Source organism: Mauremys reevesii, linkage group 7 (assembly GCF_016161935.1).
Source record: "Mauremys reevesii isolate NIE-2019 linkage group 7, ASM1616193v1, whole genome shotgun sequence".
In the NCBI taxonomy this organism is placed as follows: domain Eukaryota; kingdom Metazoa; phylum Chordata; order Testudines; family Geoemydidae; genus Mauremys; species Mauremys reevesii.
The window spans coordinates 67574677-67589477 of NC_052629.1; the positions used below are offsets into that span (position 1 = coordinate 67574677).

The 14801-nt window shown below is 49.6% G+C and overlaps 1 protein-coding gene across 5 annotated transcripts in view; it reads right to left on the minus strand.

Annotated features, from left to right (window-relative positions):
- Nucleotides 1-6564: 6564 nt before the first annotated feature.
- Nucleotides 6565-14801, minus strand: part of ZNF488 (zinc finger protein 488) — a 38464-nt gene continuing 30227 nt past the window's right edge. For 4 of the 5 annotated variants that reach the window (XM_039481651.1, XM_039481650.1, XM_039481652.1 and 1 more), the window contains 2 exons: nt 11119-11347; nt 6565-8473 (listed from right to left, as the gene is read on the minus strand). In XM_039481651.1, the coding sequence (XP_039337585.1) occupies nt 7305-8473; nt 11119-11347 (1398 nt within the window). In that variant the 3' untranslated portion in view covers nt 6565-7304. Of the gene's footprint in view, nt 8474-11118; nt 11348-12780; nt 12859-14801 lie in introns of those variants that run through there. The other variant, XM_039481655.1, reaches the window with a different exon arrangement.

Below are 14801 nucleotides of genomic sequence, written 5' to 3' on the forward strand. Positions count from 1 at the left end.
AAAGGGAAGCCTGTGGAACTCATTGCCACAAGATGCCATTGAGGCCAAGACCTTAGCAGGATTCAGAAAGGGACTGAACATTTCTATAAACAATTATAACAACAGGCATTATAATGGTAAATACTAAAAAAACTTTGACGTAAACTCTAAAGACAGAGGGTTTAGATCCCATCCAATTTCCAACATCTGGAAGTCAGAAAGAAATTTGTCCTGGGGCAGGTGTCCCACAACTGGCTGCTGCAGGGACCTTGCACCTTCCTCTGAAGCATCTGGTACTGGAGACAGGATATTGGGGTAGTCTGGGAAGTGCCCTGTTCCTCATAGAGAGGAGCCCTGGGTGCAAAGGCACAGCGCAGGATTGTCTCCCAGTCAGGGATGGGTATCCAAGAGCACATGACCCCATCTTGAGCAGCGCATGCCCGAGGTGGGGTTTGTACTCTGCGGGAGGTGGGAGGGAGAGGTGGGAAAGCGGAGTGCCCCAGGGGTTGGTCTTGGGGATGGTTTTGTTCAACATTTTCATTAATGATCTGGATGATGGGATGGATTGCACCATCAGCAATTTTGCAGATGACACTAAGCTTGGGGGGAGTGGTAGATATGCTGGAAGGTAGGGATAGGGTCCAGAGTGACCTAGACAAATTGGAGGATTGGGCCAAAAGAAATCTGATGAGGTTCAACAAAGACAAGTGCAGAGTCCTGCACTTAGGAAGGAAGAATCCCATGCACTGCAACAGATTAGGGACTGAATGGCTAAACAGCAGTTCTGCAGAAAAGGACCTAGGGGTTACAGTGGATGAGAAGCTGGATATGAGTCAGCAGTGTGTCCTTGTTGCCAAGAAGGCTAACGGCATATTGGACTGCATTAGTAGGAGCATTGCCAGCAGATCGAGGGAAGTGATTATTCCCCTCTATTCGGCACTGGTGAGGCCATACCTGGAGTATTGCATCCAGTTTTGGGCCCCCCACTACAGAAGGGATGTGGACAAATTGGAGAGAGTCCAGTGGAGGGCAACAGAAAAGATCAGGGGCTGGGGCACATGACTGACGAGGAGAGGCTGAGGGAACTGGGGTTATTTAGTCTGCAGAAGAGAAAAGTGAGGGGGGATTTGATAGCAGCCTTCAACTATCTGAAGGGGGGTTCCAAAGAGGATGGAGCTCAGCTGTTCTTGGTGGCAGATGAGAGAACAAGGAGCAATGGTCTGAAGTTGCAGTGGGGGAGGTCTAGGTTGGATATTAGGAAACACTATTTCACTAGGAGGGTGGTGAAGCACTGGAAAGGGTTACCTAGGGAGGTGGTGGAATCTCCATCCTTAGAGGTTTTTAAGGCCCAGCTTGACAAAGCCCTGGCTGGGATGATTTAGTTGGGGTTGGTCCTGCTTTGAGCAGGGGATTGGACTAGATGACCTCCTGAGGTCTCGTCCAACCCTAATCTTCTATGATTCTAAGGGGCAAATAAAAGTGAAGGAGAGAGACAAAGAGGGAAGGGATCAAGCAAGTGAGGCAGTGAACACACTGAGGAGATGGGCTCAGAGGAAAGGAAAAGGCAAACCAGAGGCAGAATAGGTGGAGGGGACAGGGTGAGGGGAGCGAAGGGCAGGAGAGAGAGGCTGAGGGGAAGGGAGGGAATGGGAGCAGGAAGGGGAACAAAAGGGGCCACACAGTGGGAAGGGAAAGGGAGGAGAGGGGAGGAGAGGAGATGGATCAGGATGGGGGCAGCTATCACTGTCTCACTTGGGCACTGCAAGTTCCTCTCCTCCTGCACTCTGAAGGTCATGGGCCAGATCCCCAGCTGGTGTAAATCAGCATTGCTCCCATGAAGCCCATGCAGCTCAGCCAAGGATTACAGCTGGAAAAGCATGTGAGCCAGGGTGGCCGCATTCAGCGCCGACAGCTGCCGGGGCTCAGGACAGGACGCATGCTGCAGTCCCTGCAGCTCGGGGTGGGGGCATCCTGCAGCTCTGGCAGAAATCACTGTGTCACTGGTCCCAGCGGGGAACGGGTCCCCTCTCACCCATCCCTCAAATTCCTGGCCTGTTGGTTTCCCTTTTCTCGGGTGCATCTGACTCTCGCTGCTCAGGGATGCTGGCCCCGGGTTCCCTGGCCCGAGCACAAAGGGCAGGCGACAGGAGCTGTGTTCCGTGGGCCCGGACAGGAAAAGGAACTGTGTATGGATGGACAGCCTGGAGCAGTGGATGGGACACTGGGCTGGAGGCAGAAGACGCAGGCTCCATCCCCAGCTCTGCCATCAACTGGCTGGAGAATCCTGAGCAAGACACTTGTGGACACATTTGCCTGAGCGGCCTCCAATTTGGGGTGCCTCAGTTACCCACACCGCAGCCATTTGACAGCTCTGAAATGGAGCTGTGAGCTGACAGTGGGGACCCCTCAGGCCCGAGGAGCTCCCCTCTCCGCCCCGGGCCAATACAGACAATAGAGATCTCACATTACCTTTCTGCAACCCCAACCACCAGCACTTGTTTAGAGAGCTCTGCCTGAGTCTACTGACCTCCATCTTTGGGCTCCCCTAGTGCCACCCACTGTCAAAGAGGCTAGGAGCCCCGGCATGTTGCTGGTGTCAGAAGCTCAGATCATAGTGACTAGTCTCCCTGCCCCCTTCTGGGGACCACAAATTTCCACCAAGGAATGGCCGCTGCTTGATTTATTAGCTCTTTTCTACTATGGGCAGAGACAGTCTCATTCCCTGGATAGTGACATTGGTGCATCGGTTCCTGACCACAGCACAACAGCCCTGGGACCGCACCTCCCAGCCAAACACCAGCTAATTCACTCAGCCTCCCAACTCCCCTGCTACTCGCATTTCCCAATTGACTGATTGAGACGCTGAGGCAGACCAGCCCAAAGTCACCAGGGAGTTAGCAGCAGAGCTGGGGCAGAATGCAGATCTGCGGGACCTTCAGTCACAGCTTAAAAATCCCACCCCTTTCCTCCTTCACTCGGGCCTGAGGGGGATGCACAGAGCTGCATTGGAATTAGTCTTTCCTCAATCCCTGTGTTAAATCCCTCCACCTCCCCAGCCCCCTCTCTGCTTCCCGGAGTGCCAGCTGGATTTCCTTTCATCTGCACCAAGTTAAACGTTTGGACTCCTAGACATGGACTGAAAACACTTCCCGGGTGATGCAGTTGTAGGAAGTTTGTTTTTCTTTGTCCTGTTTGGCTTTCTCCTTCCCCAGCAACAGCTGGTTCTGCAAGAAATCAAATCCCTCCATTCTTAGGCAGACACACTGGATTATGTAACCAGGCTGAGATCAGCGGCTCTTTAAGCATGGAGGCATGAGGAAAGACGTGATCCCTCCTTGCACTGGGAGCTTTACGTGTAAGCTCATTGTGCATACTGGTGCTTCACCAGTGCTCTCTCTTACGCTGATATCAGCACAGGTGTGACTGACAATTGAGCCGGGACCACCAAGTGTCCCATCGGTCAACGGTTTGTGTGTGCGCCAGCCCTGCTCAAGAGAGCACTGCTGCTTGTGCTTGAAAATAAACATGTGCTTTGGTTGACTCAGTGTCTGAGATATTGATCACTATTTGCTCTAGCTGCCAATAAACAAGGGCAACAGAGCGGAGATCTGCATTCTGGGTCCTTCCTATGTGCAAGAGGAAAATTCGCAATCCTCACATGCCAGGGGGCTGCTTTCACTTACCCTTTCACAGGGGTGGAGGGGCAAGAGGAGTAAACACTGACCAAAATCACCCTGGCACTGGTTGGTTTTAAATTCTGGATTGCAAGCTGCTTCTGCCACTATTAAGATCTGGTTCTATTTTCTACCAGTGTGTCTAATAGAAGGAACTTCAATGGAGCCATATTCCACCAGACTGGGCAGTTCTGTTTTAATCTAACAGTTTTGTGAAATTAGGTCAATTTCACTGGAATTTCATTGAAGGGGGAAAATTTTCCAACATCCCGGTTAAACATCTTCTAAATGAACCGTTTCAGGTTATAATTTAGAAATGACTTGTCACTTCAGTTGTTTTTCTGTTGGATCATATTGCATATTGTACTGCAATATGCAACATTTTAAGTTAACATGGCCATTAAATATTTGAATGACTCCAAATGATTTTTTTCCTGAAATTTTGAAATTGCTGGTTTTCGTTCTGATTTGGAACAAAGCCAAATTGCAAAACTTCAAAATCCTTCATAAAGTGGAACTTCTGCCCTCCGAATACCTAAGGTATTTACACAGTGCTAATGGCTGAGTTACTATGGGCAAGGGATTCCACAAACAGGTTAGCTAAAATATGACTTTTCTCCTTGAAGAAAACAACGGCATTGCATAACCTATGAAGAAAAGTCTGCAGGGCACCCAAGATGCAGGGCCTTACAGAATCTGGCCCTTTGAACTGGTATTGAAGCAATTCCCCAACACAGGGGTAGAGAGCAGTGTGCAGCTGGAGGTGCTGACTTCCATGTGACATGCAAAACCAGGGCCCTAACCTCATGGTCATTGAAGATCCAGGATATTTTTTTACAAGAGCATGAGAAAATGTTATGCCACAACGGCACCAAACGGCCTTTGTCTTACTTATCCTAGGCTGACTCTGATCTCAAAGACACAGATGTCAATCAGGAATAGCACCCTGGATTTCAGAGGAGTTATTCCTGGATTTGCACTGGAGTAAATGAGATCAGAATCTGACCCCCAGAAGCCACAATCCTCATCATATATGAGTGCTTCTACACTACTGAGTTCTTCATTGCGCTTTATGGATTTTGACTTCTCCTTAACAGGCCAGCTCCCAGCTAAAACTAGGCAGAGCTAAGTTTGGCCCAGAAAACTTGGACATGAATAAATTCCTTATGTGATAAATTTCATTGGACACAGACGTTAGAGGTGGAAAGATGGTGGGGAGATCATATCTCGCCCTGCCTGATGCAGGATTATTTCTTGCACTGAACGTTCAGTTTTAAATGACTCCAGGAACAGAGCTTCCACCACATCCCTTGGAAGACGGCTCTACAGTCCAACAGACCTCCCAGCCTCAATTTGCTTCCTCTCGGTTCTAGAGAATAAGCCGCAAGCTGTCATATGTAATCATTCCCTTGCCTTATCTTGGGTAAAGCCTGGGACTATCTAGCTTGGTTTTTGGCCTGCATTTATACGGATGGGAAACTTCCACCCATGAACGCTGGGAAAAAGACAACCCGATTCATGGAACTCTCTCAAGAGCTGACAGGGAGTGTAATAGCGCATTGGATCCAACTGCCAACCACCTGTGCCTTCATGGGTGTGCTCCTGACCATTCCGAATTTCCCAGTGACAACAGGGGAAATCGACTGCTGAGCCATTTGCCCTATATACTTCAGTGGGATTCCTTCAGTTAAGACACCGAGTGCAGCGCTGGTCCCCTGGCTCCTGCAGGCTACAGTACAAACAGAAAGGGTTCAGAGACAGGCAGCCAGAATTAGTGGCCTGGAAAAGTCACCATCTGAAGAGACACTGAATAAGCTGAAACTGTTTGTCGTAGACAGGAGATGAGTAAGAGGGGATGCGATAAAGGGAGTCAACATCATGGATCGAGTATCTATTTTTACCTTTGGCATAATACAAGGGCAAGGGACCACTCAGTGAAGCTAAAAGATGACAAATGTAAAAACTGATCAAAGAAAATGCTTATTTTTAAAACAAACATACCATTGGCCCATGGAACTCATTGCCACAAGATAAAGGTCAAGAGCTGAGCAGAACTAAACATTGACAGCCTATAGTAAGACCAGCCACAGTACCTCAAGATAGCATTTCTTTTCATAAGGGACCTCATGTTTCAGGGAATGAACTGAGCACTAACTGATGGGGGCTGGAATCAATTTCCCCAGCAGCAGGTTTTTCCATAACTGTCCATTACTGGGAGTTTAACACCTTCTTAATAAACAGCTGTCCCATGTCGGAAATGGGCTATTGGACAAGATACTCTGATCCACTACAACAATTGCTGTATTTCCTTATTACTTTGCAAAAGAAATGCTAGCAGTAGAGGGCCCGTAACTCAGAACTGAGCAGTTCTGATTCCATCTAGCAGTGGGCATCGATGACACATTCACCCTGGCCAGGGCATTAACATGGCCAGTAGTGAACAATGAACCAAATTCTGCCTTCACTGTATCTGTACAAAACCAGTGAAGTTATTGGGATTTCATGGGTATAACAGATGGCAAAATTTGGGCCTGTGTCTATTTGGTAACAGTGAGCACAAGCCACAACATAGACATCCGGATCTCGGTTTAAAGAAAGATGTTTCAGAGTTTGAAGAATATGACCAGAACCCAGATCTGCTGATGTTCAATCACATCCTCTTGTGAGTTTGGTTTGGCCCATTACAGAGGAGGGTTGTTTACACAACTCAGATCGGACTTTGGATCACAGCTCCCTTCTACAGCCATGGGGCAGGCCAGAGTCAAAGTTTTGTTTCAAGCCAATCACTGTAATCAGGTATGTCTATTCCCTTTAGCGCATGCACAGCCCAAGCTAGGAAAGAGGCACCCTCTAGAGTCTGGTCTGGATAAGACTCTACTACATCTGTCAGCAAATGGCATTATTCCTTTAGTTTAAGTACTTCAGTCTGAAGCTTTTTAATGCTGAAGGTCCCAGGTTCAAGCCTGCTGGCACTCAACCAGCCCCTGTTACTAGAGCAGGGGGAAAATTTTCTGTCAAACACTAAATTCACTGCAAAATGGAGTTTCAGTGCAACCAAAACACTTTGCAAATTTGGGTTGAATTCAATTAATAATTTTGGCCAAATAAAAAATGAGGAACCATTTTTTTCAAAAAAGTCGAGACGTCATTTCAAACCAATGTTGGAACGTTTTGTTCAACTTGAAGAAAGCATTGTCATTTTTTTTGGTTTTGGAGAGAAAAACAGGGGAAAAAATCAATTTTGGTACAAAACTAATTGATTTTTTTTCAGATGATAAAATCAATTATTGGCTCGGCTCTAATTGTTACGTATGCACATAACAGCATATCTCACACGCGGCTACAACAGATTGTTGTCTGTAAAGCAGCAGCTTCGAGCCCAAATTAATAAAACATTTCCATTCATTTCATCATTTTATTTCCTCAAAAATATACCAACAAGGGCTTGGCTGCATTTTCAAAACCAAGGACCCACTCGGTCTCATGTAAACATATATTTTTTGTGAAGCATCAATTATAAATTGTTGTAAGCAGCTGTTTCCTATAAGAAATTCATTTAAACACTGAAAAAAAAATGATACAAACTAATGTTTTCGCTCCCCGTCCCCCTTCCCCCAACCCAGTCCTGTGGTCAGATCAGTCTACCCAGCTCTAATTATGAGAGGTCATGTGTCGGGATAAATGGTGCCGTTCCCGAAAGTACTCGTGGCAGATTGGACACGTTAGCTTCTCCTCCCGTCTCCTCTTGCACTGAGACTCGGCCGAGGAGTAGTCCTTTTTGTGATGGGACCGCATGTGGAAGACTAAGTCAGATGTCATCCGGAAGGAGAGGTTGCATTTTGCGCACCAGTTCTGGGCGGCCACCCCAAAGGATGTGAAAGTGGGTGGCAGCAGAGTCAAGGAAGAAGAGGAAGAGGAGGAGGTGGTGGTGGTGGCGGTTTGTAGCTGCCCCCCGGCTTGTTTTGGCCACGGTTCTGAGGTATATGGGAAAGCGTTGTTCCGGCCGATGCTTGTCTGCAGCGCCTGAGAATTACACAAGTCACTGACAAAGAACTTGGAATTCAAAAGGTTGCTGTAGCACATGATGTCCGCTGTGGTGATGAAGCCAGACAGCTCCCCCAGGCTCTTCGGTAGCTCGTTCATGGAATGGGAGGAATTCCCGGCAGCCCTGTCCACCAGACACTTGATTGGCTTGCTAAAAGCACTTTTCTGCTCCCCCCGGGCTCGGGTGGGCCATACGAAGGAGAACGCGCTACCTGAGGAGTTCAGCACCACGTCCTTGGGCATCTGCTCTTTGCCAAACTGGCCCAGGCCACCCCCTTGCTCCACCTCCTTCACTCTCTCATTCCTCAGCCGGTCCTTCATCCTCCTGACCTCGGTGAAAGCGCTCTGTTTCTGCTCCAAGGCATCCTTCTTCGCCGACAGCTTCCCTGAGCTGAGCTTCCAGACGGAGCCAGCCAAGGCGTGTTCCCCCACCGCCTCCTCCTTGCCCCCATAGCTGTGAGCTTCCCCCAGGTTATTTGTCTTCTCCAACAACACCGTTTTCCTGCTCCTGTTGCTCTCCACCTCTTCTGACTTTGTTCTCTTCTCCCCTGACAGCCCACGGGGGTCATCTCTCCGCGTGGCTATTTTGACCTCCAGATCCCTTGCCAGGCTGTGGAAGTTTGTGGCCTGCTCAGGCAAGTGGCCCTTCCCAGCCTTCTGCTCCTGGAGATTTCTCCACGGTGGGGCGTTCTTCTCCGGGACGCAGAGGAAGCGGACGTGGGCCAGATAGGAGTGCCCGCCTTTAAAGGCCTGCTCGCATTCCGGGCACCTGAGCTCTGTGGAAACAGAAAATAGCCATTGAGTTTTGCGTAGTCAGAATCCTGGCTGCTCTTAAGGCCTGGCTGCTCTCGCTGACACTAGTCTAAACCAGGAGCAACTCCATAGCTGGGTCACTGGAGTGCAGGGTCAGGTGCCATCTTGCTACAGGAGGCATCTCGCATACATTTCCTTCCATACGCTCCACACCCTGATGCTGGCAGCTGAGTCAAGTGCTCACAGCAGACGCTGGCCTGAATCAACCCTCCAAACTCTGTGGCAGTTCAAAGCCCAAAACCCAGATCTGCGCCTGATCTTGCCAACAGGCAAATCATCTTTACAATGGTCTCAATGAGAAACCCAGCTTCAAGCACCCCTGTGCATCCAAAAGCAGAATCCAAATGTGGCTTGCACCTCTCTCTACTCCATAGATCACTCAGGAAGCCTGCGTACATGGGACAGCCCTACCAGTTATACTGACAGAGTTACGCCAGTATTCTTAGAACACTCCTATTCTGGGATAAGAGGCCTTTTTTCTATTTCATTTACAGTCCCTCCAAAGCGACATAAGCTAAACTGATAAAAAGGCTGTTTTATACCACATGTCTATGTGGGAGGAGAGTTATATCGATATAACTCTACTGATTTAAATTCACACCTTAGGTTATATCAGAAAAACATTCCCACCTTGAGTTGGTGTGATAGGGCCCTCAGTGACCAGGCAGCCTAGTGGCTAGATCATTGGTTAGGTGGGCTGTAGGGAGTCCTGAGCCCTCCTTCTCCCTCAGGTCTTGGCCTAGGGAGGGTCCTGTGTCATTCAACCCGTAAACAGCAGAGATGGATCTTTTTCTCAGCTGTGAGGGGGGGTTCAGGGCCTGTTTTCCTGGCCTGCTCCCTATGCAAGTCCTTTAGTTTGAGGAGTGGCCCCACTAGTCCAGTTGCCCAGGGCTGTCCTTACCCATATGCAAAGTATGCAGCTGCATAGGGCACCAGGAAATTTGGGGCACCAAATTTCCTGGTGCCCTGTGCAGCTGCGTGCTGCTCCGGCCCCTGCTCTACCTCTTCCCCATGTCCCCACCCCTGCTCTGCACCAGCCTCACCTCTTCCCACCCCAGCCATGCCCCCACTCCCCCGAGGGCTGCAGCAGGGGACGGGCCTGCACTCACCGATGGTGGTAAGTGCAGCGACCCAGCTCCCAGCCCGCTCCGCGCCATCGGCACCCAGCTGCACCGCTGGTGAGTGCTGTTGGGGAGGTTCCCTCCACCCCCCAAGTCCCAAGGCTGGGAGCCAGGGGAGCAGAGCAGAGCGGGCTGGGAACAGGTCACTCCACTTCCCGCCACCCTGTGAGTGCGGGCTCAGGCTCCCTACAGCCCACCTAACCAATGATCTAGCCACTAGGCTGCCTGGCTACTGAGGGCCCTATCACACCAACTCAAGGTGGGAATGTGGGTGTGGGCTCGGTCCTGCCCTGCACTCACCGGGTGGCGGGAAGTGGAGCAACCCAGCCCCAACCGGCTCCGCTCTGCTGGCTCGTGCTGGGGGCGGTCATTTGCCCCCCCGTCCCCCAAGCAGGCCTGGGGCCCCACCCCACTCCCCACAGGAGGGGCTGCGTAGGGCACCAAAATGGCCTTGACTAAGCCAGGCTCCCTTCTTTTCTCCCCGCTCCAGGCCTGGCATTGGCTGCAAGTATAATGCGGCGGGGCTACCTTAACCCAGAGGTTTTCTTTAACCCTGCTGTGCCTGGTAGCTGTCTCTCTGCTCCTTCACAGTTGGTAACTTTCCAGGCCACTATAACCAATTTTAAACCGAACTAAGTGTGTCCACACACACAAATTGCACTGGTTTCACTAAAATCAGTTTGAAAGCAGACTGGGTGCAAACTCCTGTGTGTGGACACATTTCTATTGGTTTAAAATGGGTTATAGCAGACAGCAAATTTACTAACACAAGCTATCCTGCTATAAACCAGATTTAAATCAATTTGAGACCCTCCACACTGGATTTAGCACCAATTTGACAAAGTCCATTTAAAAATCACACCATAAGTTACACCACAGCCTTTTGAGTAGATGTGGTGTGAAACTGTCAATGTTTCCCTAATGCGCAGTGTTTCTTTAAAAGATTCTGTGTTACTCATTTTCAAAGCAATTTACTGAGTATAAGTGAATCTCTCCCAGCCAAATGTGTTCCCAAGAACCCCTGAGAATCAGGACCATTTACACTTACCCAGGTCTCAGCTAATTTAAGCAGATTGAGCTGTATCAAGAAGTGTTCAGACCATCAGCTGTTTCTGTAGCCCAGTTCAATTACATCATTTGAGCTAATCTCTGACCCCAGGACAGCACACATGAACCCGTAGGATCGAGCAGCTAGCCCAAGTCTCTGCTGGAGCAGCAACGTCCACACAGTTATCCTTAGTGAGCTAGCTTGAGCCTGGTTAACACAAGACTGTCTACTATGGTTGGGAGACTCCCTTCATTGACTCCAGCTCAGTGCACCAATACAAAGATTTGCTTCTAACTGCCTGGCCTTGAAAGCCCAGCCTGGGATCTGAGAGTCAAGCTGGTCTCTTCCCCACTTGCCCAGAACCACCTGTAACAAAGATATTGCCCTCAGTGATACCCACACAACCTCAGCATCTGGCAATTTTCCCTTCATTACTCACCAGTTTGGAGAGTCCTGGCTTTGATCGCACTAAAACCCAGGAGGCTGGAAAGCTCCTCATCGTACCACACAAGGAGCTCCTCATTTTTGCCTATTTTCCTAGTAGATCGATAGTACAACTGGCTGTTTTTTAAGTAGGCTTCCAAGTTCTGTTCCTTGCTATTGGCAGCTGCTTGAACGAGCCTCATCCAGGGCAGTCCAGCGGGGCTATGCACCGAGGTGACATCTACCTGTTAGACACAAGGCAAAAAGGGAGACAATAGGGATCCAGGATGCACAAATTCATCAACTCTCTCGGCAAAGCCTGTCCTTTCCTGTCTTACACGTGATCCAATATGTAAGAGCTGTGGCCCCGATGCAGCAATCGCTTACACAAGGGGCCTGATCAGTGTCTGCAGCCTTCCTGAACTACACCCCATGCCCATGGGACCCCACGGCTGCAGGCTCTGTGAAGGCTGGCGAGATGGTGGGGCCTTCTGCATCAGCCCACGGAGCAGGACAGGGACACCAGAACACAGCAGGCGGCACCCTCTTAAATGATGGTGCATCTTGTGCGTCCTGCTCAAAGAGTGACAGCCCCCCGATACCCACCCTCTTTCCCTGCCCTGCTGCTCCCTCTCTGCCTCTCCCCAATCTTCCTCTGCACGCAGCATACATACCCTCAGCCCTGACACAGTCATTTGGGAAATCTCACCTGCTTACTTACAGCTGCAAAAAGAAGGCGCCTCCCCATACACACAAACACACACGCACAAGGTTCTTCCTCCATCATTTCAATATCACCCCGTCTCCAATAGGCCATGTCAGGGCAGGGCTATCTTCAAGGGGTTGTGACACAGTGGCCTGCTGTTGGTTTGCTGTTCCGTAACAGCAGTTCTTTCCAGATCTGACACACTCACTACACCTAGCACACCATTGTCATGCTATATACCCACAGGGTGGCATGTAATATATCACTGGACAACTAACAACTCACTGATCATTAACATTCTTGCATGGTGCGTGTAGAGGGTCTGTACAAAGAGTTATGGATATGTGCTCAGATTACGTTATTAAAATGTGTTTGGCAAGCAGTGCGTAAGTCTAGCCTGCCCTAGACAAAGGAATGAGTATCTGCTTAGCTGACCAGCCTGGTTGTCAGGCAGGGAACACAAAGGTACATTTAAACAAAGCCATCAGCCTCACAAGTGGGGGAGATAGCCTCCGGACTATAAAGTCAGGGGGCCTGAACCTCAGCCGAGAACTAATTCATAGAATCATAGAATATCAGGGTTGGAAGGGACCTCAAGAGATCATCTAGTCCAACCCCCTGCTCAAAGCAGGACCAAACCCAACTAAATCATCCCAGCCAGGGCTTTGTCAAGCCTGACCTTAAAAACCTCTAAGGATGGAGATTCCACCACCTTCCTAGGTAACCCATTCCAGTGCTTCACCATCCTCCTAGTGAAAAAGTTTTCCCTAATATCCAACCTAAACCTCCCCCACTGCAACTTGAGACCATTATTCCTTGTTCTGTCATCTGCTACCACTGATTACACATAAGATTATTGTATTATAAAAGTGCATCGAGTCAGGTCTTTTCCCAACGCTAATGACACACTGGTGATTAATATCACTGTGAAATGTCTGTATTAACACTACATGAGGAAATATGGCTACTCACTGATATTACGCTTCAAAATCTGTGACCAAACACAGGGCGAAATAAGCTCTCTCCCAGACAGGAGGCAGAGAAGGCAGCTATCTACCTGTCTCCAGTGAAATTAAGCAAGCCTCATTTCCATACAAATCAGCAGGGACATGAGAAGTTCACAAGAAGGGAAGCACTGAGTCTGGGGACAAAACAGGGAGCTTGAGAGAACATCAGGAAAGAGAAGAAGCCATCTTGGTATCCACAATGGGCCAGACCTCTTGCAAGCAGAGAAAGACAGGAGGTTGAAGTCTCTGCAGAACTTGTTATCACTTAACCTAAGCCCTTTTGTTAATAAATGTCTTTTATTTTTACTGGAACCCAACTCAATGCTGTGTTAGCAGGGCAGGGTGTATTTCCCCCAGCTGTAATGTGCTTTTGTGGCTTTAAAGGAGCAACAAACTCTATTCATTCTCGTAGTGCTCCAGGACAGAGCTGGCCACTGCAGGGCAGATGGTCTGGGGAAAATTCAGGACTGGCAGATGTTGGGGTCCCCCAGCAAGTAGTAACCCAGGCTGGAGGAGAGCAGAGCAGGGCTGTTGTGCTGTACACAGGCTGCTGGGGTGAGAGAGCTGAACCAGGGCTGCACGGCACACAGATATTCGGGGACTGCACACTTGTCTGCTGCCTGTTGGCATCCAGGCTGTGAGCCCCTGCAGCAGAGCACTGATGGCACCCAGGGTTACAGGGCTGGCAGTGACACTCCCCCTCACTGGTGTGGGTTGCCCCCCAGAACATCAGCCCTCCAGGCCCTGTGATGTGCGAAAAGCTGCCCAGAGCAGCTGCCTGTTCCTTCTCCTCCCCTGGGAGCCCTGCAGTCCCCATGCCAGCCCAGCTTCCAGCTTTCTCTGTCCATCCAGCCCTCTAACATCTCCCAGCCAGCCTCGGCCATTTTACTCAGAGCTCCCCGTGCTTCCTGCTCCCCACTGGGCTGCCTGCCTGCCTGCCTTCTCTCTAGCTCTCCAGCGCCCACTCCCTTGGCAGCATTCAGATCTCCACCACTACCAGAAATGCAGAGCTCCCTGCCCTTGCAGAGCTCCTTCCCTGAAAGGTTCTCAGATCACCTCACTGCACAGTCATTCAGCCTCACTCATGCCACACCTGCCCACTCCAAGATAGGCCAGGACCATTATCCTTGTGGTACAGATGCAGAAGCTGAGGGAGATGAGGTGACTTGCCCAGGGTCACCCATTGAGTCAGTGGCAGAGCTCAGAACTAAAGATTCCTTGTCTGCTCTCTAGTCAACAAGCCTCAATCCAGAAAGCATGAGTATAGTACACCAGATAGAAACCAGAAACTCCATTACATTGTTCTCCATTGTCAATTCACGCCAGATGGGGATGTCCTAGAGAATTTAATGTAAAATGATAACCTCTCCCTAGACTATAATGAACAATCCTATAGAATTTAATAAAGAACTAGATCCCTGCACCTGAATCCTATAGGATAGTTCAAAACCCCTACAGAAATTATCTCATTCTCCATTAAATTATGGAGGGCTTTAGAATTATTACAGCAGAACCCTATTAAACATCTGTAGAGTCCTTTGGATTCCATCTCTAATAATGCCTACAGAGCTTTTCCATGCAGGATATTATTAAATACAACTAATAAGCACTTATACTTTGCTCTCCTGCTTCAGAAATAGTGCAGTTTATTCATATTTTTGCATCAAGTAAAAAATTCAAATGTATTTCAAGGTATCCATAAAGGACAAGCTCTCAACAACTGAATGTTACAGACTCAATTATTTCTGAAATAATGTGGTATAGCCTAGTGGTTCTCAACCAGAGGTCTGGGGATCCTTGGGGCAGGGGCGGCTCTAGAAATTACGCCGCCCCAAGCAGGGCGGTGCGCTCGCCGCCCTTCTCCGGGGCCGGGGCAGAAGTGTCTGCGGCGGGTGCGCTGGTTCCGCGGCTCCGGTGGAGCATCCGCAGGCATGCCTGCGGGAGCTCCGTCCGAGCCGCCGCGGGACCAGCGCACCCACCGCAGTC